Source organism: Ornithorhynchus anatinus, chromosome 4, assembly GCF_004115215.2.
Source record: "Ornithorhynchus anatinus isolate Pmale09 chromosome 4, mOrnAna1.pri.v4, whole genome shotgun sequence".
NCBI classification, from domain to species: domain Eukaryota; kingdom Metazoa; phylum Chordata; class Mammalia; order Monotremata; family Ornithorhynchidae; genus Ornithorhynchus; species Ornithorhynchus anatinus.
In genome coordinates this window covers 122,725,088-122,746,297 of record NC_041731.1, presented here as the reverse complement: position 1 = coordinate 122,746,297, position 21,210 = coordinate 122,725,088, and the positions used below count along the sequence as shown (strand labels likewise).

At 44.3% G+C, this 21,210-nt stretch overlaps 1 protein-coding gene across 3 annotated transcripts in view; it reads right to left on the bottom strand.

The window, feature by feature from the left end:
* Positions 1-263: 263 nt before the first annotated feature.
* Positions 264-21,210, bottom strand: part of RAB28 (RAB28, member RAS oncogene family) — a 131,753-nt gene continuing 110,806 nt past the window's right edge. Inside the window, exons 6-7 of one of the 3 annotated variants that reach the window (XM_029063688.2) lie at positions 19,316-19,393; positions 264-1,221 (exon numbers count right to left, since the gene is read on the bottom strand). In XM_029063688.2, the coding sequence (XP_028919521.1) occupies positions 1,129-1,221; positions 19,316-19,393 (171 nt within the window). In that variant the 3' untranslated portion in view covers positions 264-1,128. Of the gene's footprint in view, positions 1,222-19,315; positions 19,394-21,210 lie in introns of those variants that run through there. The other 2 variants (XM_029063689.2, XR_003758944.2) reach the window with 2 other exon arrangements.

Here is a 21,210-nt window from a genome sequence, read left to right as displayed (position 1 = left end):
CCTTTCCTGACTTGCTCCCCATCATATTCTCCTTGACAAAGCTTCGCTGACTGCATTTCACTCCTCTCTGAGCACCCGCACATAGCCCCCAAGTCCCATTAGCCTGATTTTCACTAGCCTGCCAACCCCTCTAAAATGCTCATCGCACTCTGCCTCTAGTCCTGGATCTGAATAAAGTACATACACATTTTCTTTCAGATTGAGTGCAAACAGTGCTTTCTTCTCCTTTGGATAAAGTGAGGAGAGTTAAAATGTTTCTCCGATTTTAGTGGTTCAAATATAATTTATTTGGGGAGGGGAAGGAAATGAAAGAAAATCAGAACACTGTTTCGTCCACGTTATTTCATCGATATTTCGACCGTCCTAAATGCATATCTAAATGACCAGTTCGCTCTTCACGTGGAACAGGTCATCGAAATTCATAAAGCATGCTCACCTGAGTATTATACAATACATAATGATTATGATATAATAATAAAAATACAATTTTAAATCCTCAATAATTGGGAGTTTCCAGCTACATACAATATGAACAGTTGCGGACCTTTTTAAAAAATGAAAAAATACCTTGCATTATAGCTTTATTTCAAGGATTATCGATTCGATAGAGTTTAGATCATTTTTGTTCTCTCTATGTAACAAAGGAAGGCCATCCTAAATTATTTCTAGACAAAATATATTACTTGTTTAACTGATTCTCTGACAATAGCTTCAGAGTTATCTACGCTGAATTGTCAGTGGCGATCCCAAAATTCGATCGACTCTGAGGCCAAGTACCCTGCAGGAATGCCTTCCAAGGTTTTCAAATACTGATATCCAAATTTACGGGGACATCAGTTAAGAACCTGTGAAGCCATAATACTTGTGCACATCATTATATTTTGTTAAAACAAAATCACTCTAAAGGGCAGACCATCTCAATTTTGATTTTGGAAGGGGCGGCCCAAAGTTAGAATCTTGGCTGGTCCAAGGAGTTGTCCATTGTTTTGGACAGACGGATTGTGAGGCGGGGTTTTGAACCCTCCAGATGCACTACCGAGATGATCACTGTGAAAATAAACTAGCAGTCCAGGGGCCCAAGCGAGAAGAGGAGGGCTGCCCGCAGGATCGATATGAAGAGAACGACGTTCACTGAATTGCACACATCGAGCTTCGAGGCGGGTTAATCGTTCTTGATACCGGTTCTTGACTGTAGTTTACGATATCTGCCTTCACCACTCTCTGTCACAAAAGAAAACAAAGTCATTACCAAGATACAGGAACTAAAAATAATGGAGAAACTAAGTTTAAGTACATTTCTCATTGGATGACCTTCAAAAATAAGGACGAGAAAAAAATTCCTGTAAAGTTTGGAAATTTGCATAATTAGCATCCGCTTCCCATATGGGCCTCTGGGTTCATACTTTATAATGCCACGCTTAATTTCCATCTATATATTAAAGATAGTTCAAATTATATAAATAGAATTTGTTTCAAACATTTAAAACACTTTCAGGGAAGATAATGGAAGTCTTTAGCTGATAAAAGTTGTCAAAGTAGAAATTGTTATTATTGCTAATTAGAAATTCCATTCGTTGCTACAATTTTTTACAATAGGAACTCTGTTTAACAGATGTAGTAGAAAAATCATTTTCCTCTTTTTGTAGCAAGGAATAAACCAGATAAGTGTTCTGAAAGTAAATAATTAATAGGAAATGAATAAGAAACAGCATGAACTAAGGGATAAAACAGGCCTGGGAGTCAGAGGACCTAGGTTCTAATCCTGCTCTTCCACTTGTCTGCTACCTGATTTGGGGCAAGTCATTTAACTTCTATGGGCCTCAGTTCCCTTATCTGTAAAATGGAGATTAAGACCTTGACCCCCAAGTGGGACATGGACTGTATCCAACCTGATTAGCCTGTATCTACTCCAGCCCTTAACTCAGTGCCTGGCACAGAGTAAGTGCTTAACAAATACCATAAAAAAAAGGCTAGAATAAAATTTGAAGAATGAAAAAAATGAAGGCTTCTGGGGGAGCTAAAAAAAGGGAGGGAGGCAAAGAAAGAGGGAGAGAATAAGAAAGGGAAGAGAAAGATCAGTAGACTATATGAGCTTCATATAGTCAAACAAATGGATTTTAGAGCAAATTAAACCAAAGTGGTCCTTGGAAGGCCAAATGACCAGACTTAGAATAAGAAAGGGAAGAGAAAGATCAGTAGACTATATGAGCTTCATTTTGAAGCGTACATTTTTATCGCCTTGAACTTTAAACTTAGTTTGATGTGGTTGTGAAATACTGTAGTGTAAAGCTGAGAGCAGGTGCTGTGATTCCTTCCACAGTAATCTTTGTAATTCATGTGCCATTCTTTATTCAATTCTCAAAAGTAATCTGCCTGTAAATTGCAGCTAAAGAACAACTGGATATTTCGGTCCCTCCCCCGTGCTAACAATTATTAGAGCAGTGCTCCAAGACTGTTAAATAATGATTTTATCCTCTTAATTGAGCATCTAATATGCTTAGCCCACTTTCCAGAAATCTGGTACTGGTAGTATCTAACTCAATTTGGTAAAAAAAAAAAAAAAAAAAAAGGAAATATTAGAAACTGATTAGTCAGTAAGGCACTAGTAAACACAAACTTCACCCGCTAATAATTTAATAATAATAATAACGAGAAGAAGTGTGGCTTAGTGGAAAGAGCATGGGCTTGGGAGTGAGAGGTCATGGGTTCTAATCCCAGCTCTGCTGCCTGTCAGCTATGTGACCTTGGGGAAGTCACTTAACTTCTCTGTGCCTCAGTTATCTCATCTGTAAAATGGGGAGAAAGGCTGTGAGCCCTACCTGGGACAAACTGATTACTTTGTATATACCCCAGTGCTTAGAACAGTGCTTGGCACATAGTAAGCACTTAACAAATACCAACATCAATATTAATAATTTAGCCCAAACACACGTGTTCTTAAATTTTTCAACTCTTAAGGAAAATACCTTTAAAGTAACTTTAATATCTATTTCACTACTTTAATTTGAAACAATTATCAATTAATCAGTGGTATTTATTCTGCACTTACAGTGTGCCGAGAATAATAATATTGGTATTTGTTAAGCGCTTACTATGTGCAGAGCACTGTTCTAAGCGCTGGGGGAGATACAGGGTCATCGGGTCATCCCACTTGAGGCTCACAGTTAATCCCCATTTTACAGATGAGGTAACTGGGGCACAGAGAAGTGAAGTGACTTGCCCACAGTCACACAGCTGACAGGTGGCAGAGCCGGGAGTCGAACCCATGACCTCTGACTCCGAAGCCCAGGCTCTTTCCACTGAGCCATGCTGCTTCCCTATTATATTAAGCATTTGAGGAAGTACAATACTATAGAGCTGAGAGATATGATCCCTGCCCAGAAGGAGTTTAGAATCTACAGAGGGAGAGAGATACAGAAATAAGTTCCAGATAGGGGGAATGGGAGAGTATAGGGATATGTACTGAAGTGCTGTGGAGCTAAAGCGAGTATTGATGTGTTTAAGGGGTACAGAGTCAAATGCATAGGCAGTGGGGGGAAGAGTGGAAGGGAAATGAGGGTTTAGTCAGGGATGGCTTCTTGGAGGAGATCTAATTTTAGCAAGGCTTTGATTAGGAAGACTTGCTATGAAGAGCCTGGAAAAAGTCACGAAATGGGCTGAGGTAACAATTGCCTCAGAAATACAAATTGTCAACTCTGTGGTGTTTCCAGTGACAGCGGATGGATCCGAATGCTGGACAGTGAAAAAACAGGAAAGAAACAATTCTTTTGACACGCGGCGTTGGAGAAGGCTTTTGCGAACACCACAGACTGCCCGCAAAACAAACAAATGGATTTTAGAGCAAATTGAACCAAAGTGGTCTTTGGAAGGCCAAATGACCAGACTTTTTGGACACATAATCACGAGGACTAATTCTCTGAAGAAGACACTAATGTTAGGAAGAGTCCAAGGAAAATGTGGAAGACGCAGACCGGCAGCAAGATGGATAGAGACCACAATAACAGAAGAACCGTCAGAAAGGTCGCTGATTGTGGCAGAGGACAGGACGTTCTGGAGAAAGTTTATCCATTGAGTCGCTGTGGATCGGAAACGACTCCACTGCACTTAATAATAATAACAATAATAATAATAATTGAAGATGGGGAGAGTGGCAGTCTGCCGGACATGAAGGGGGAGGGAGTTCCAGGCCAGACGGAGGACGCGGGCAAGGGGTCAGTGATGAGATAGGCGAGATAGAAGTACAGAGAGTAGGGTGGTATTAAAGGAGTGAAGTGCTAGGTTAAGTTGTAGTAGGAGATCATACAGATAAGGTAGGAGCGGGAGAACTGACTGAATGCCTTGAAGCCCATGGTAAGGAGTTTGGGTTTGATGTGGAGGTGGCATTCTAATGGCATTAGAAAAGTCTAATTCAGTCAGAAACCCACTAACCCCAATTAGACCGTAAACCCGTCCTTGGGCAGGGATCGTCTCTATCTGTTGCCCATATTGTACATTCCAAACGCTTAGTACGGTGCTCTGCACAGAGTAAGCACTCAATAAATACTATTGAATGAATGAATGAATGAATAATCAGGGACCAAATGTTCTATTACCGTTTTAGGCAGGACACGGTTGAGAACCCTAATGAACTGGAAAGAAAAAATTAAATTGTCTTGTTTGTACAATATGAACATGCAATACGCCTCACAAAGGAATTGAATTTTAATAGTGTCCTTTTTGACAAAATTACAACAGTTTACCCAGTAATACTGGAAAATATTGACACGGATAGATTTTATCCTGACAGTTATCAGAGCTGAGATGTTAATTAGTTTTTTCTAAATATTTTACTATTTTTATCCCGGCAATGTGCTACCAACCTCTTACCAACATTTTGGAAAAAGAGAAACATGAAAGAATTAATATCACATAGAAAAAATAATTGGAAAAAAAGTTCAGTATTTGAAAATAAAATTGAACGCCCCAGTGGAAAAAAAAAAATAACTCCTAAGCAATGACACATAAAGCGCAAAAGAAAAGAGAGAAGGGAAAAAAAAGTCATTTTTTTTTTCTCTGTTACGGGAGCTTATTTTACTCTCTTAAAAGAGGAAATGAGTTCTGGGTCACAAAGGCAATCTAAATCCATGATAGATGATAAGATGTTTTAAGCAGTATTTAATACCATTATAATAACTTGGAGAGATTTAAATACCTTTCCAAATATGGCTGCCTGACTTGGAGGCAATTCTAGTTTCAGAAAAGTTTTTGCATGACGGCTATTTTGAAGTGCTTGCTGTTTTTTGAAAAGTTTAAGACAGCTTGACAGTCCAAGGTAGAGGGCCAAAACTCCTACTTTCCTCTGAGATTAAGTGTGCTTTTCATCCTCACAGAACTTCAAAAACAGGCAAGCCATTGTATGTCAAAATAAAAGGCAATCAAAGGAGAAAATACATACTAGTAACGATACAACAGAGAAAATATGCTGCTGAATAATCATAGAAAAATAGCCATCTTTTCTAAGTGGGCCAAATATTAAGGCATTTAAAAAATTCTGGATTTCAGAGGATGGGTTAGTATTTTGAGATAAACTGTATTAATAGAATAAATTACTATGGAATAATAGATGTTGTTTCCTCTACCGAACACACGGACATATCGGTTGAAGATAGCCGCTGTAAAGAAAGCGGATGTGCTTAAAAATAAGAGGGAAGCTGCAAAGGGCATTATGGAGTCTGGAGTTATAGGTTGATGTGCACTGTTTAAATTTCAATTGATCATCTTCATACTATCTCAGCCAGATAACTGCACCCATGATTTACTAGACCCCAGACCTGATGCTATCAAGAGAACGTTGCCAAGTTCTGAATAAGGTGTTGTAGAGCGGCTGTTATCTGACCTTCCGTACCCTAATTATTTCATACCAAACCTTGGGCCGGAATGAAACGCAAGAATCTTCACAGTCACAAGCAATTAACTGTTCCTAAAAATGCCAGTTAAAATCCCACCGTGTAAACACTGCAGGGTTACTGACCCATTTTAAATCAATTTGTGCTCAGGCTCTGACTAATACAAATTACTTGGATTTTCACCAAATAAATGAAAAAATAGCAGGGCAACATCTCTGAATTCTTTACATTTTGCTTTGTGTGATATGTCGGCATCTGAAGTCTCTACCACCTTCAGCAGTCTACTTTATCGGGAACAGGGAGCTCAATTTCCAACCCTCAAAAACCACCGTAAACTGCAGTCACAGGCTAGATGTTTCCAGTTGCCAATCTGTTCAGTTTATCGTTTATATTTTGAAAAACTACAGTATTTAGAATAAAACGAGCTACCCGTAGATGCCCAAACCAAACTTATACTTATCTATTCATTCCTCAAATTAAAAAAGAAGCACTAATACAGAAGCTACGTCATTAACTATTAGCATAACCGGGGAGATAAAAATCAAACCCAGAAACACTCTAATTCCTTTTCGGACAAGAACGTCTTTCATTCTTACAGGGTGTACTACATTGCACAAAAAACAAATTGACCCTGGATCTACGAGAACTCTCCTGAAATCTGGAGCCACAGAATGATCAAATATTTCATCTCTACGTTCGCCTTTGTCCCAACGTGAGTCTGTCACTTATTTCTTGGCTCGGAGGGTCATCCAACTGGCAGCTCCTCCCTTTCCTTTTCCCTAATTTTTGCCTGAACATTCCGGGAGCGTCTAGTCCAACGATGCGAACAAGGTAGGAGCCGAACAAATTCCGTTAAGATATTACAGCTGCCAGAGAAATAAGCTCCTAAGAATATTCACGTATTTTAATCCACAGTGTCTTTGACTATAGCTGAGCTTCTGCCTGCTATATTAACAAAACTAACAAAACTCACCCCGAAAGGTAATAGCGGAGTGTAATCCATAGAGCTCTAAACCCATTTAGATTCACTCTATAATCTGTCCCAACTGAAAATGTGCATAGCCTGTAGTCCTTCAACCACGTACAACCATAATAATGAAAATACGTAATAAAGATTGGTTGGGAGTCAGAGGACTTGGGTTCTAATCCCGGTTCCTCCGTGTGTCCGCTGAATGACTCTGGGCAAGTCCCTCGTCTTCTTTGAGTCTCGGTTTCCTCACCTGTTAAATAAGAATAATGGTGGTATTTGTTGAGCGCCTACGGTGTGCAAAGCACTGTACTAAGCGCTGGGGGATACAAGGTGATCAAGTTGTCCCACGTGGGGCTCACAGTTTTTAATCCCCATTTTACAGATGAGGCAACTGAGGCACAGAGAAGTGAAGTGACTTGCCCAAAGTCACACAGCCAGCAAGAGGTAGAGCTGGGATTAGAACCCATGACCTCTGACTCCCAAGCCCAGGTTCTTTCCACTGAGCCACGCTGTGTCTGTCCTTACTTCCCTTTAGGCTGGGAAACCCCTGTGGGACAGAGATTGGGTCTGTTCTGCTTGTATAATATCTACCCAGTGCTCAGCACAGTGAACGGCACATGGTAAGCACTTAACAAATATCACAATTATTAGTTCTGAGCCCTAGAGAACCGGACAGGTTTAGAGAAGCAGCGTGGCTCAGTGGAAAGAGCATGGGCTTTGGAGTCAGAGGTCATGAGTTCGAATCCCAGCTCTGCCACTTATCAGCTGTGTGACTGTGGGCAAGTCACTTAACTTCTCTGTGCCTCAGTTACCTCATCTGTAAAATGGGGATTAAGACTGTGAGCCCCACGTGGGACATCCCGATTCCCCTGTGTCTACCCCAGCGCTTAGAACAGTGCTCGGCACATAGTAAGCGCTTAACAAATACCAACATTATTATTATTATTACTGTACTCTCCCAAGCGATTGGTACGGTCCTCTTGCACCCAGAAAGCACTCAGTAGAGAAGCAGCGTGGCTCAGTGGAAAGAGCCCGGGCTTCGGAGTCAGGGGTCACAGGTTCTCATCCCAGCGTCGCCACCTCTCAGCTGTGCGACTTTGGGCGAGTCACTTAACATCTCAGTGCCTCGGTTAATTCATCTGTAAAATGAGACTGTGAGCCTCACGTGGGACAACCTGATCGCCCTGTATCTCCCCCAGCGCTTAGAACAGTGCTCGGCACATAGTAAGCGCTTAACAAATACCAACATTATTATTATTATTACCGATTGATTATGGAAGACCGTCAAAACCAGAACTCCTCTTTTTGAATGTCCATTCCCGACTAAATAGGCAGGAACGTCTGCTGAGAATGGAAGCTCTTCAGCACATACTTCAAATGCCGAGTCACTTCTATTGAATTATCCCTCCGGTATGTTTAAGAGACTAAACTACCCGTCACATTCACTGGCATAACTGCTTTGGACGTTGTCCTCTCCAGGTCCCGATTTTTGAGGCGGGAATAAAGAAAGGATTATTTTTGCCCACAGTGATAAAGATGCTCTGCAGAATAAGAGGAGAAGTAGGGTGAGAATCCAGTGAATTCGGGTTCACAGAGATGTACGAACTCAAGGACAGAAAGATGATGGCCGTGGAGGAGGCTAACGTGATTCAGTGAGTGCCTTCGGTATGTGGCACTTGGGAGACTGCAACAGAATAATAATGTTAATGACGGCATTTGTTAAGCGCTTACTATTTGCCGAGCACTGGGGAGGATACAAGGTCATCAGGTTGTCCCAAGTGGGGCTCACAGTCTTCATCCCCATTTTACAGTGGAGGGAACTGAGGCACAGAGAAATCAAGTGACTTGCCCAAAGTCACACGGCTGACAAGCGGCAGAGCTGGGATTTGAACCCATGACCTCTGAGTCCCCAGCCCGTGCTCCTTCCACTGAGCCACGCTGCTTCTCTAAGAGCGGGAGTCTCAAGTGCCCTTTCACCTTTCTCTTTCCTCTCTCCTCCTTGCCTCCTCCCTTTTTTTCCTGCCTTCTTCTCTTCCTCTGCTTACTGCTAGAGTTACATCCCTCCGTACCGCCCCCTTTCCATCTCCTGGAAACGTTATCCAAACCTGGCTTCACTGACTCTGCCCTCTCCTGATTCTCCTCATGTCTCCGGCCATCGTTCTCAGTGTCCGTCGCGGGCTCCTCCTCTGCTTCCCACCCCCTGCCTGTGAAGGTCCCTCAAGTTTCAGTTCTGGCTCTCCTTCTATTCCCCATCTACACTCACTCCTTTGGAGAACTCATCTGCCCTCATGGCTTCAACTACCATCTCTAGGAAGACGATACCCAAATCTACATCTCTTCTCCGACCTCTCTCCCTCTCTCCAGCGATCTCATCTCCTCCTGCCTTCAAGATCCCTCCTTGGATGTCCTCTCAACATGTCCAAAACAGGGCTTCTTATCTTTCCGTCCTCTCCCTGACTTTCCCATCACCGGAGACAGAACCTCCATCCTTCCCGTCTCACGGGCCCATAACCTTGGCATTACCCTTGACTCCTTTCTCTCGCTGAACCGACACTTTCATTCCGTCACCAAATCCTGTCGGCCCCAGCTTCACGACATGGCTAAAATCCGCCCCTTTCTCTCCGTCCGTGTTAATACAATCACTCATCCCATCCCTCCTAGATTACTGCATCGGCCTCCTAGCCGACCTCCCGAGGTCATGTCTCTCCCCATTCCAGTCAATACTTCACTCCGCTGCCCGAACCATCTTTCTACAGAAACGTTCAGGACAGGGTGGCCCATCCGCCTCCATATCAAACAAAAACTCCTCATCACTGGCTTGAAAGCACCCCATCACCTTGCCCCCTCCTACTTCACCTGGCTTCACTCCTTCTACAACCAGCCCACACACTTTGATCCTCTGGTGCTATCCTTCTCACTGGGCCTTCATCTCGCCCGTCTCACCACCGACCCCTGGCACACGTCCTCCTCTGGCCTGGAATGCTCTCCCTCCTCAAATCCCTCAGGCAATTATTCTCCCCTCTTCAAAGCCTTACTGAAGGCACATCTCCTCGAAGAGGCCTTCCCAGACTAAGCCCCACTTCTCCTCATCTCTCATTCCCTTCTGCGTCATCCTGACACGCTCCCTTTGCTCTCACCAGCTCCACGGCACTTATGCACATATCTGTGATTTTATTTACTTGTACTGTTGTCTGTCTCCCCCACCCCCAAGGCTGTGAACTCATTGTAGGCAGAGAATGTCACTGTTTTTTGTTGTACTGTACTTTCCCAACCTCTTACTACAGTGCTGGGCACAGAGTAAGTGCTTAATAAACACGATTGAATTAATTGAATGAATGAATGTAATAACTACAACCTGGACTCTGGATCAATTGGAAATTGTGCTCAGACTGTGGCATTTATACTGTATTCACTCACATAATTACCTCTATTTTTGCAAAAAAAACCAGGGGTGGGTTTACTTCCCCATGTAATCACCCCACCCCTGTTTTGTTGCAAAAATCGAGGTAAATTATGTTAGTAAATACAGTGTAAATTCCACAACCTGAGAACAATTTCCAACTGATCCAGAGTCCAGGTTATAGTACTGTGGACAGCCTAAAATTTACAAATCAGTAATAAGCTGGCAAAGGGAAATATCAGGGAATAGGACTATTTTAACCTCATTTTAATCTTGTATAGTATAACCTTGTTAATCTGAAATGCCAAGGGTCAAGATCATTCATGAAACCCAATCGATACTTTGATTAAAGACTAACCCCAGTAAGTAATATTTCTTCTAAATTATGCATCTTTTTACCTAAAACGAAAAATGATCTAATGAAGTGGGACTTTGGTATGACATTAACTAGAAAGATATGACTGCTCAGTGAACTAAAATTGATTGTCACATCTTGACCAGGTCTTTAGGGTACTAGCAATGAAGCAGCGTGGCTCAGTGGAAAGAGCCCGGGCTCCGGAGTCAGAGGTCATGGGTTCTAATCCCGGCTCTGCCACTTGCCAGCTGTGTGACTTTGGGCAAGTCACTTGACTTCTCTGTGCCTCAGTTACCTCATCTGTAAAATGGGGATTAAAACTGTGAGCCCCACGTGCGACAACCTGATCACCTTGCATCCCCCCAGTGCTTAGAACAGTGCTTTGCACATAGTAAGCGCTTAATAAATACCACCACCATTATTATTATTATATTGATTAAGAACACACTGAGTACAGCATACAGTACCACGCACATGGGAAGGAACACTAACAGAAGAACAAGACAAGTTCCCTGCTCATCAGGAGTTAGTCAGACAATCGTACTTATTGAGAGCTCACTATGTGCAGAGCACTGTACTAAGTGCTTGGAAGAGAACAATATAACAATACAACTACGGTTTGCTAAATGCGGGGGTAGATACAAGCAAACCAGGTTGGACACACACCCTGTCCCACGTGGCGCTCACAGTCTCCATCCCCATTTTACAGATGAGGTAAGTGAGGTAGAGAGAAGTGAAGCGCCCTGCCCAAGGCCAAGCAGACAAGTGGTGGAGGCGAGATTAGAACCCATGACCTTCTGACTCCCAGGCCCGTGCTCTATCCACTACGCCGTGCTACTCCTCCAACAGACGCATTCCCTGCTCACAAAGAGCTGACACTCCAGAGGAGCTTTCATTCCCTAAGCAGAGGCTGAGACAATTATTTAAAGAATTCAGTTAATAATAATAATAATAATGTTGGTATTTGTTAAGCGCTTACTATGTGCAGAGCACTATTCTAAGCGCTGGGGGGATACAAGGTGATCAGGTTGTCCCACGCGGGGCTCACGGTTTTAATCCCCATTTTACAGATGAGGTAATTGAGGTCCAGAGAAGTGAAGCGACTGGCCCAAAGTCACCCAGCTGGCAATAGGCGGAGTCGGGATTCAAACCCATGATCTGGGACTCCCAAGCCCGGCCTCTTTCCACTGAGCCACGCTGCTTACAGACTGGATCTGGCTTAGCAACTCCGAAGTTGCAGTTCAGAGCCTGAAACTGGGGTGAGGCCGATGTGCTGCGCTGATCGAGATTTCAGGCCTAAAAGATCGGGGCCCGGGCTGGGCTCTTCAGCCCACAGTAACCCCTACTCAGTCCTACATCCGTAAAGAGGGAAGACTGATGCGGTGGGCTGCTTTTTTTTTTCTTTCTCAAAACTTTTCCTACTCCTTAATATCACCAATGGATTTGGCTACTCTCAAGAAGAGCCTCAAAGTATATTATGAAGAGGGCCCTATCCCTCCTAAAAAATGATTTCTTTTTTTAGTAAGCGCTTAACAAATACCCACATTATTATTATGATTTCTGCTTTGTTCATATGATGAAGTACAGACTCCACAGAGAGAATCTAGCTGGTGGCCAGGATTGATGTGAAAAATCTATAGTATGGAGTTGGGAGAAGCAGGGGAGGAGGAACTGGCATCGGAAAGGGTGGCAGGTTATAGTCACAAGAAACGAGCGTTGGCACTACGATTCTCTGGAAGGGGGCAAGACGGACAAATTCATGATCTGTTCCAACTAAACAATCCTATACACTTGGACATTGGTAGCGTACGCTTCCACAGAAAATCGTTTTCCAATCTGATACTTTGGATTTTAATAATAATGTTGGTATTTGTTAAGCACTTACTATGTGCAGAGCACCGTTCTAAGCAATGGGGTAGATACAGGGTCATCAGGTCGTCCCACGTGAGGCTCACGGTTAATCCCCATTTGACAGATGAGGTAACTGAGGCACAGAGAAGTGAAGTGACTTGCCCACAGTCACACAGCTGACAAGTGGCAGAGCCGGGACCCGAACCCACGACCGCTGACTCCCAAGCCCGGGCTCTTTCCACCGAGCCACGCCGCTTCTCTGACTTTGGATTTTACCAACTGGGAAGCAGTGAGGCCTGGTGGACAGACCACGGGCATGGGAGTCAGACGGACCTGAGTTCTAATCCCGGCTCTGCCGCCTGTCAGCTGTGCGATCTTGGGTCAGCCACTTAACTTCTCTGTGCCAGTCACCTCATCTGTAAAATGGGGATTAAGAGTGTGAGCCTCATGTGGGACACAGACTCTGGGCCCAAAATATGTGGCTTGTATCTACCTCAGCATTTAGTACAATGCCTGGCACATAGTAAGCACTTAACAAATACCATTAAAAAAAATTAAACCCCGATCCCACCGTTTTATAACAACTAGTGAAGAGTAGTAATAATAATGATGGCATTTGTTAAGCATTTACTATGTGCCGAGCACTGTTCTAAGCGCTGGGGGAGATACGAGGTAATCAGGTTGTCCCACGTGGGGCTCACAGTCTTAATCGCCCTTTTACAGATGAGGTAACTGAGGCACAGAGAAGTCAGGTGACTTGCCCACAGTCACACAGCTGACAAGTGGCGGGGCCGGGATTAGAACCCACGTCGTCTGACTCCCGAGCCGATGCTCTTGCCACTAAGCCACGCTGTTTCCCTATGCCAGCTTGTACTTCTTATACACTTGTAATTCTTCAAATCATACCAACCGGTATTCAAGAATGCATCCACCATACAAGAATGACCCAGTAAAGTCCTCGACGACGAACCCTTACATTTTCTGTACGTTTAGACTGTCCTCAAAGCACTTTTTCCACAGGCGGTTGTGTCATCAGTTCTCCTAGAAAATAGGTGTCGCATTCGGGATGAAGCCGACATTAAGGAAAACTCAGATCAGACTCTGTTTGCCTTTCCCGACACTGCCGACATCACACTGTACCCAAAGAGACGTGTTTCGTCGGAAGACCTTTCACCACGCGCCTTCTAAAACGCATAATGAAAATCCACATCTGTGGAGGAAGGACTGCCATTGCAAAGACGCAAAATTCACTAATTTCCAGTGAGCCATGAAGTCATCAGCATAAGGTTCAACAGTAAATTCTGTCCGGTGCCCTAATCTACCAAAACTGCTTCAACGGTTTCAGAAAGAAATATTAAAAATACAGGAATTAGGTTTACCGAATCCTCAACTGCCAAGTGAAATAACATGGTTCCGCTAACCAAAATAGACGGTGTGGTAGGAACACAATATAACAAAACCAAAAGAAAGGCCAAACTCTGAACGGACTTTATATTTCTAATTCAAAATTCATCACCGGATTCACGGAAAGCTCAAAACGCAGAATTCGTGAGGCGGTCGGTGGGAGCGGAGGACGTGTCCACATGCCCTCTACTGGTAACAACACACTAAAATAATAAATGTCTGCACCCCTAAATAGCCTCCCCCAAACCGACGAAATTCAACACTCTTTACAGAGTATTGATAAAAGTTACCAAGGTGCGCTTCATTTCTGAGAGCATCGAGATGTACAGCAAAGGTCCCTCTATGAGCTAAGTGATCAAAGATCGTGGTTTTAAGGGGGTACTGGAGACTGAAGGTGGACCAGAACTTGTTTTCTCTTATCACATCATTTTAAAAAAATGAGATACTTGGAGGGCCTTAAAACTCCAAAAGATCCAGAGATCTTAACTCCTTTAGTCCAATTCTGGAAATTACCAATTCTAACTTTAATCCAAATGGTGCAAAGGAGACTCCGATGCTACTGAGTCAGTCAACCATATTTAATAGTAATGTTGGTATCTGTTAAGCGCCCACTGTGTGCCGAGCACTGTTCTAAGCGGTGGGGTAGATACAGGGTCATCAGGTCGTCCCACGTGAGGCTCACGGCTAATCCCCATTTTACAGATGAGGTAACTGAGGCACAGAGAAGTGAGGTGACTCGCCCACAGTCACACAGCTGACAAGTGGCGCAGTTTACTACGTGCGGATTCGTTCCTCGATTCAATCGTATTTGTTGAGCACTTACTGTGTGCAGAATACTGTACTGAGCACCTGGAAAGTACAATACAGCAAAAAAGACAGATAACCCCTCCCCTCCACGGGTTCACAACCTACGGGGGGGGGGGGGGACAGACGTCAATACAAGTAAACAGGTATCAATAGAAATAAATAGAATTAAAGATATATGCATATATACATAAGTGCTGTGGGCCGCGGAGAGGAAGTGCGAAGGGAGCGAGTCGTGTTGACGCGGAAGGGAGGAGGAGCTGAGGAAAAGCGGGGCTTAGTCCGGGAAGGCCCCTTGGAGGAGGTGAGCCTTCGGTAGGGCTTTGAAGTAGGGGAGAGTTTTTGTCTGGTGGATTTGAAGAGGGAGAGCATTCCAGGCCAGAGGCTATAAGCCCGTCCAAGGGCAGGGACTGTCTCTGTTACCGATCTGTACATTCCAAGCGCTTAGTACGGTGCTCTGCACGTAGTAAGCGCTCAATAAATACTATTGAATGAATGAATGAATGCAGGCAAGGGTCGGCAGCGAGACAGGCGAGAATGAGGCAGAGTGAGAAGGTTAGCTGCACCAGAAGAGCGGAGTCTGCGGGCTGGGCTGTAGAAAGAGAGAAGGGAGATGAGGTAGGAGGGGGCAAGGGGATGGACAGCTTTGAAGCCAAGAGTGAGGAGTTTCTGTCTGATAAAGAGGTGGATAGGAAACCACTGGAGATTTCTGAGGATGGGGCTGACGTCCTGAACGTTTCTGTAGAAACATAATCCGGGCAGCGGAGTGAAGTATAGACTGAAGTGGGGAGAGACAGGGAGTTGGGAGGTCAGAGAGGAGGCTGATGCAGTAATCCAGTAGGGATAGGATGAGTGACTGTACTACCACGGCAGCGGTTCGGATGGAGAGGAAAGAACGGATATAGGTGATATCGTGAAGGCGAGATCTGCGGGGTTTGGTGACGGACTGCCTCCGTGGGGTGAATGAGGGGACGGAGTCAAGGATGACACCAAGGCTGCGGGCTTGTGAGACGGGAAGGGTGGCTGTGCCCTCCACGGTGACGGGAAAGTTTGGGAGAAGACAGGGTTTGGGAGGGAAGATAAGGAGCTCTGACTTGGACATGTTGAGTTTTAGGTGGCGGGAGGGCGTCCAAGTAGAGATGTCCTGAAGGCAGGAGGAGATGTGAGCCTGGAGGGAGGGAGAGAGAACAAGGGACGAGACGCAGATTTGGGTGCCAACCGCTTAGAGATGACAGTTGAAGCAGTGGGAGCGAATGAGTTATTCATTCATTCATTCGATCGTATTTACTGAGCCCTTACTCTGTGGAAAGCTCTGTACTAAGCGCTTGGGGGATTACAATACAACAAACACATTCCCCGCCCACAGTGAACTCACAGTCTGGGGCGGGGGGGGGGGAGAGACAGACATTAATATACATAAATAAATAAATGAATAAATAAATTACAGATACATACATATGTGCTGTACTAAGTGCTCGGAAGAGTACAATACAACAGAATATAAGCAGTCCACCCGTACTGGTGCTGGGACCCCTAAAGGCACCTCTAAATCTTCCCGAGGAATAGCAAGACAGCTCTTAATAGATCCCCCTCTGGACTATAAACTCACTGCGGGCAGGGAATGTGCCCGTTTATTGTTGCACTCTACTCTCCCAAGCATTTACAGTGCTCTGCACACCGTAAGCACTCAATAATTACCACTGAACGGATGAAAGAATGAGCAGACATGTTCACCCTGAGTTACCGTAAGACTATCTTACGGTAACTTAGAGAAGCAGCGTGGCTCAGTGGAAAGAGCACGGGCTTTGGAGTCAGGGCTCATGAGTTCGAATCCCAGCTCTGCCACTTGTCGGCTGTGTGACTGCGGGCGAGTCACTTAACTTCTCTGGGCCTCAGTTCCCTCATCTGTAAAATGGGGATTAAGACTGTGAGCCCCACGTGGGACAAGCTGATTCCCCTATGTCTATCCCAGCGCTTAGAGCAGTGCTCGGCACACAGTAAGCGCTTAACAAATACCAACTATCGGTCAAAGCTCACTACGGGTCAAGCACTGTTCTAACTGCTGGAGGAGACAGAAGATAAACCAGGTCAGACACCATCCCTGTCCCACTTGGGGCTCAAAGTCGAAGTGGGAGGCAAAATCAAGATGCACAAAAGCAATCAGGAAACTAGAAAAGGAGTTTGGGTCTCCTGAATTGCAAGTGGGGGAGAACAAACTTTCAATTTATTGTTGCTTCCAATAAATTATGCTAGAAACCAAAACGCTGAATCCGTTTCCTTACTATATTTTGTACCGTAGCAAACTTGGTTTGGGAGAGTTGTTGCAGTGTTATTTATATACTTGATTGCTGACAGTCACATTTATTAGACAAAAAGAACACGGATACACTGTGTTTTTGAGGGGAGGAAAGGGGCACAAAGAATTACGAAAGCTTCACAGACTAGTTCATAAAATGGCTTGGGGTTGCAAGCCAAATGGTTTTACTTAAGAAAGGATCTATGTTCCTCGCCAAAAACTGGACTCTCGATTTTCAAATGAATGAGCCATTATCTGTAAAATACGTAAGGAAGTATTTTGAATATTAAACCCCTGAGAAAAATTACACTTGGACATATAGTCCACTTGAAAATAATTCTTCTTCCCATATCCTATCATTACAACACGAACGCCTTCTTAAAAACAAGCGAGTCTATTTTTATCCAAAATTGAGACTGTTTAAAGAGATGAAGGCTGTGAGAATTCAAGCTCTCCAACGAATTAATACGAGGACAAAACAATTTACGTGAATTTTAATGCCGAGGTACTGAAATGGCATGTTGTTATAGAACATATGAACCGATACGTATTTGAAACTCCTTTAATGCCTTTAATTCACAGTGGATAGAGCACGGGCCTGGGAGTCAGAAGTTCATGAGTTCTAATCCCGGCTCCTCCGCTTGTCTGCTGGGTGACCTTGGACAAGTCATTTCACTTCCCCGTGCCTCAGTTACCTCATCTGTAAAACGGGGCTTGAAACTGCGAGCCCCAAGTGGGACGGGGACCGTGTCCAACTCGATTTGCTTGTATCCACCCCAGCACTTAGTACTGGCACATAGTAAGCGCTTAACAAATACCAGAGTTATTAACTGTTATCATTATTAGCGACAGTTACAGTAAAAGGTGCTAAACAGATGATGTTGCAATTATAAAAAAATTAAAAGTTCACTACATTAGACTGAAAGCGCAATACGGGCATGGAACATGTCCATTAATTCAGCTAATTCCCAAGTGCTTAGTACAATGCAAACCCTACAGTGAGAACTCAGTAAACACCACCGACTGATTGATTACAAAATGCAGACAATTCATTTGAAAGAAGTCAAATGTGAAACTTCATATTGTCCAATAAAGTAAGCTTCTCATTAGACGGAAACCTCCTCAGTAGATTGAAAGCTCCTTGATGGCAGAACTGTATCTACCAAATCCACTGTACTCTCCCAAGCATGTAGTACAGTGCTCTGCACACAGTAGGCACTCAATAGATACCACTAATTGACTGAATATCACAGAAGAATCCATTTTGCTTGAGGACAAAAATACAGATATAGCTAAATAATTGACTGATTCATGAATACCTTTATAACATCACCAAGATCTGCCCTTTCCTCTCCACCCAAACGGCTATCTTACTGTTACAGGCTCTCGTAATATCCCTGCTAGATTACTGTGCCAGCCTGCTCTCCGATCTCCCTTCCTCCTCTCTCACCCCGCTCCAGTCTATTCTTCACTCCGCTGCCCGGCTCATCTTCCCGCAGAAACGCTCTGGACATGTCACTCCCCTTCTTAAAAACCTCCAGCGGTTGCCCGTCGACCTCCGCACGAAACAAAAACTTCTCACTCTAGGCTTCGAGGCTGTCCATCACCTTGCCCCCTCCTACCTCTCCTCCCTTCTCTCTTTCCACCGCCCACCTCCTCACCGTCCCCCGTCCTCGCCCGTCCCGCCGTCGACCCCCGGGCCGCGTCCTCCCGCGGTCCCGGAACGCCCTCCCTCCTCACCTCCGCCGAACTGATTCTCTTCCCCTCTTCAAAACCCTACTTAGAGGTCACCTCCTCCAACAGGCCTTCCCAGACCGAGCTCCCCTTTTCCCTCTGCTCCCTCTACCCCCCTTCACTTCTCCGCAGCTAAACCCTCTCCTCCCCGCTTTCCCTCTGCTCCTCCCCCTCTCCCGTCCCGTCCCCTCGGCACCGTGCTCGTCCGCTCGACTGTCTGTATCTTCATCACCCTATTCATTCTGTTCATGAGATGTACGTCCCCCTGATATTCTATTTATTTGCTACTGTTTTAATGAGATGTTCATCCCCTCGATTCTATTTATCGCCATCGTTCTCGTCTCCCCCGATCGGACCGTGAGCCCGTCAAAGGGCAGGGACTGTCTCTATCTGTTACCGATTTGTATATTCTAAGCACTTAGTCCGGTGCTCTGCACATAATAAGCGCTCAGTAAATACTATTGAATGAATATTTTGCGGGTTTTAGCGGTAATTGTATCAGGTGTGAACAGATGAACGGAAATAAAGGGATGTAGAATGGGCAAGGACAAATGAAAATAGTTTTCAGGGAAAAATTCATTCAAAGCATAATAAGCATAATATTCAGAACTGTCACCTGTGACTGTTCCATGTCTGCTTTGTTTAATTTGATGCCAAGGATTTCAGCAGCAACTCTCTGAAAGCACAGGAAGACCTATATAAAGGAATTAAGTTCAAATGATTAAAAACAGACATCCTCAAGTTACTTTTGAATACATCATATTTTCTTGAATTATAAACAGTGAGGGATACAAAAATACGACTTGACTAGACAGTCCGAAAATAACTTCATCTGGCATATGCGACCATGTTAGAGATATTTTTAAATAATTAAAGTAAAAAAAAACAGAATACAGAGAATTGTCTGAATTTACAAATCTTTCCCAAAACATTAACATTTTAAGGCATTCTTACCTAAAATGTGCTTCAGACTCCTCAAAAAACTCTCATTTCACTAAAAGCTACAATACCAATGATTTTATTTTAAGAACATTGCTGAAAGTATATTTCATCCTTAAAATAAACTAAGCTAGTTTCAGTACAAAAAAATGTTCAGTTCAACAAACACAAAGCGAGTGCCCACTGATAGTAATTAAAATGCAAGTCTTCTGATTAAGATGTTCAATTTTAATATACTAATATAACCTACTATATATGACACACCAATCATCACATAATAACCTTAAAATATAAATTTTATCAATAAATTTAAAAAATAATGGAACAGTTTCTAACCTGACCCCACCTACTTTGTTATTTTATTTCTCCCATGTTTGAGGCCCTCAACTGTACCACGTCTGTTAACTTGTTTAGACTGTGAGCCCGTCAGTGGGCAGGGAGGGTCCCTATCTGTTGCCAAATTGAACATTCCAAGCGCTTAGTGCAGTGCTCTGCACATACTAAGCCCCCCCTATAAATACTATTGAATGAATGCATTATATAATTCATCACCGCCAACTCTAAAAATAATAATAATCACAATCATAACGGTGGTATTTGTTAAACGCTAACTACGTGTCAAGCACTGTTCTGAGCACTGGGGTAGATCAGCGTGGCTCAGTGGAAAGAGCCCGGGGCTTGGGAGTCAGAGGTCAGGGGTTTGAATCCCGACTCCGCCACCTGTCAGCTGCGTGACTGTGGGCAAGTCACTTTACTTCTCTGGGCCTCAGTTACCTCATCTGCAAAACGGGGATTAACCGTGAGCCTCACGTGGGACGACCTGATTCCCCTGTATCTCCCCCAGCGCTTAGAACAGTGCCCTGCACATAGTAAGCGCTTAACAAATACCGACATTATTATACGAGGTAATCAGGTTGTCCCACCTTGGGCCCCCAATCTTAATCCCCATTTTACAGATGAGATAACTGAGGCACCGACAAGTGCAGTGGCTTGCCCAAGGTCACACTATCCTGGAGCCTCTTGAATTAGTCCCCGGATTTTAGCAGCGTGGCTCAGTGGAAAGGGCCCCGGCTTGGGAGTCTGAGGTCATGGGTTCGAATCCCGGCCCTCCCGCTAGTCAGCGGTGTGACTCTGGCCAAGTCACTTCACTTCTCCGGGCCTCAGTTACTTCATCCGGAAAACGGGGATGAAGACCGCGCGCCCCACGAGGGACGACCTGATCACCCTGTATCCCCCCCAGCGCTCAGAACAGTGCTTGGCACATAGTTAGTGCTTAACGAATCCCACCATCATTACTCCGAAACAACCACCTTTCCCCAGATCTCCAATAACTTCCCAAATGGTGAAACGACTTTTCCATCCTGCTCCTCTTATGATGCTCGCCAACAACCACTTCCATCCATCTGCTCTGACCTCTACTTTCCGGGCACCTTGTGGCATCTAGTTGGCCTCCTCTCCTACAATCACTCCCTTAATGGAACTTCCCATCAACCCATCGGCGGTATTTATCGAGCGCTTAATGTGTTCAGAGGACGGTACTAAGTTCTTGGGAAAGCACAAACAAACACGATA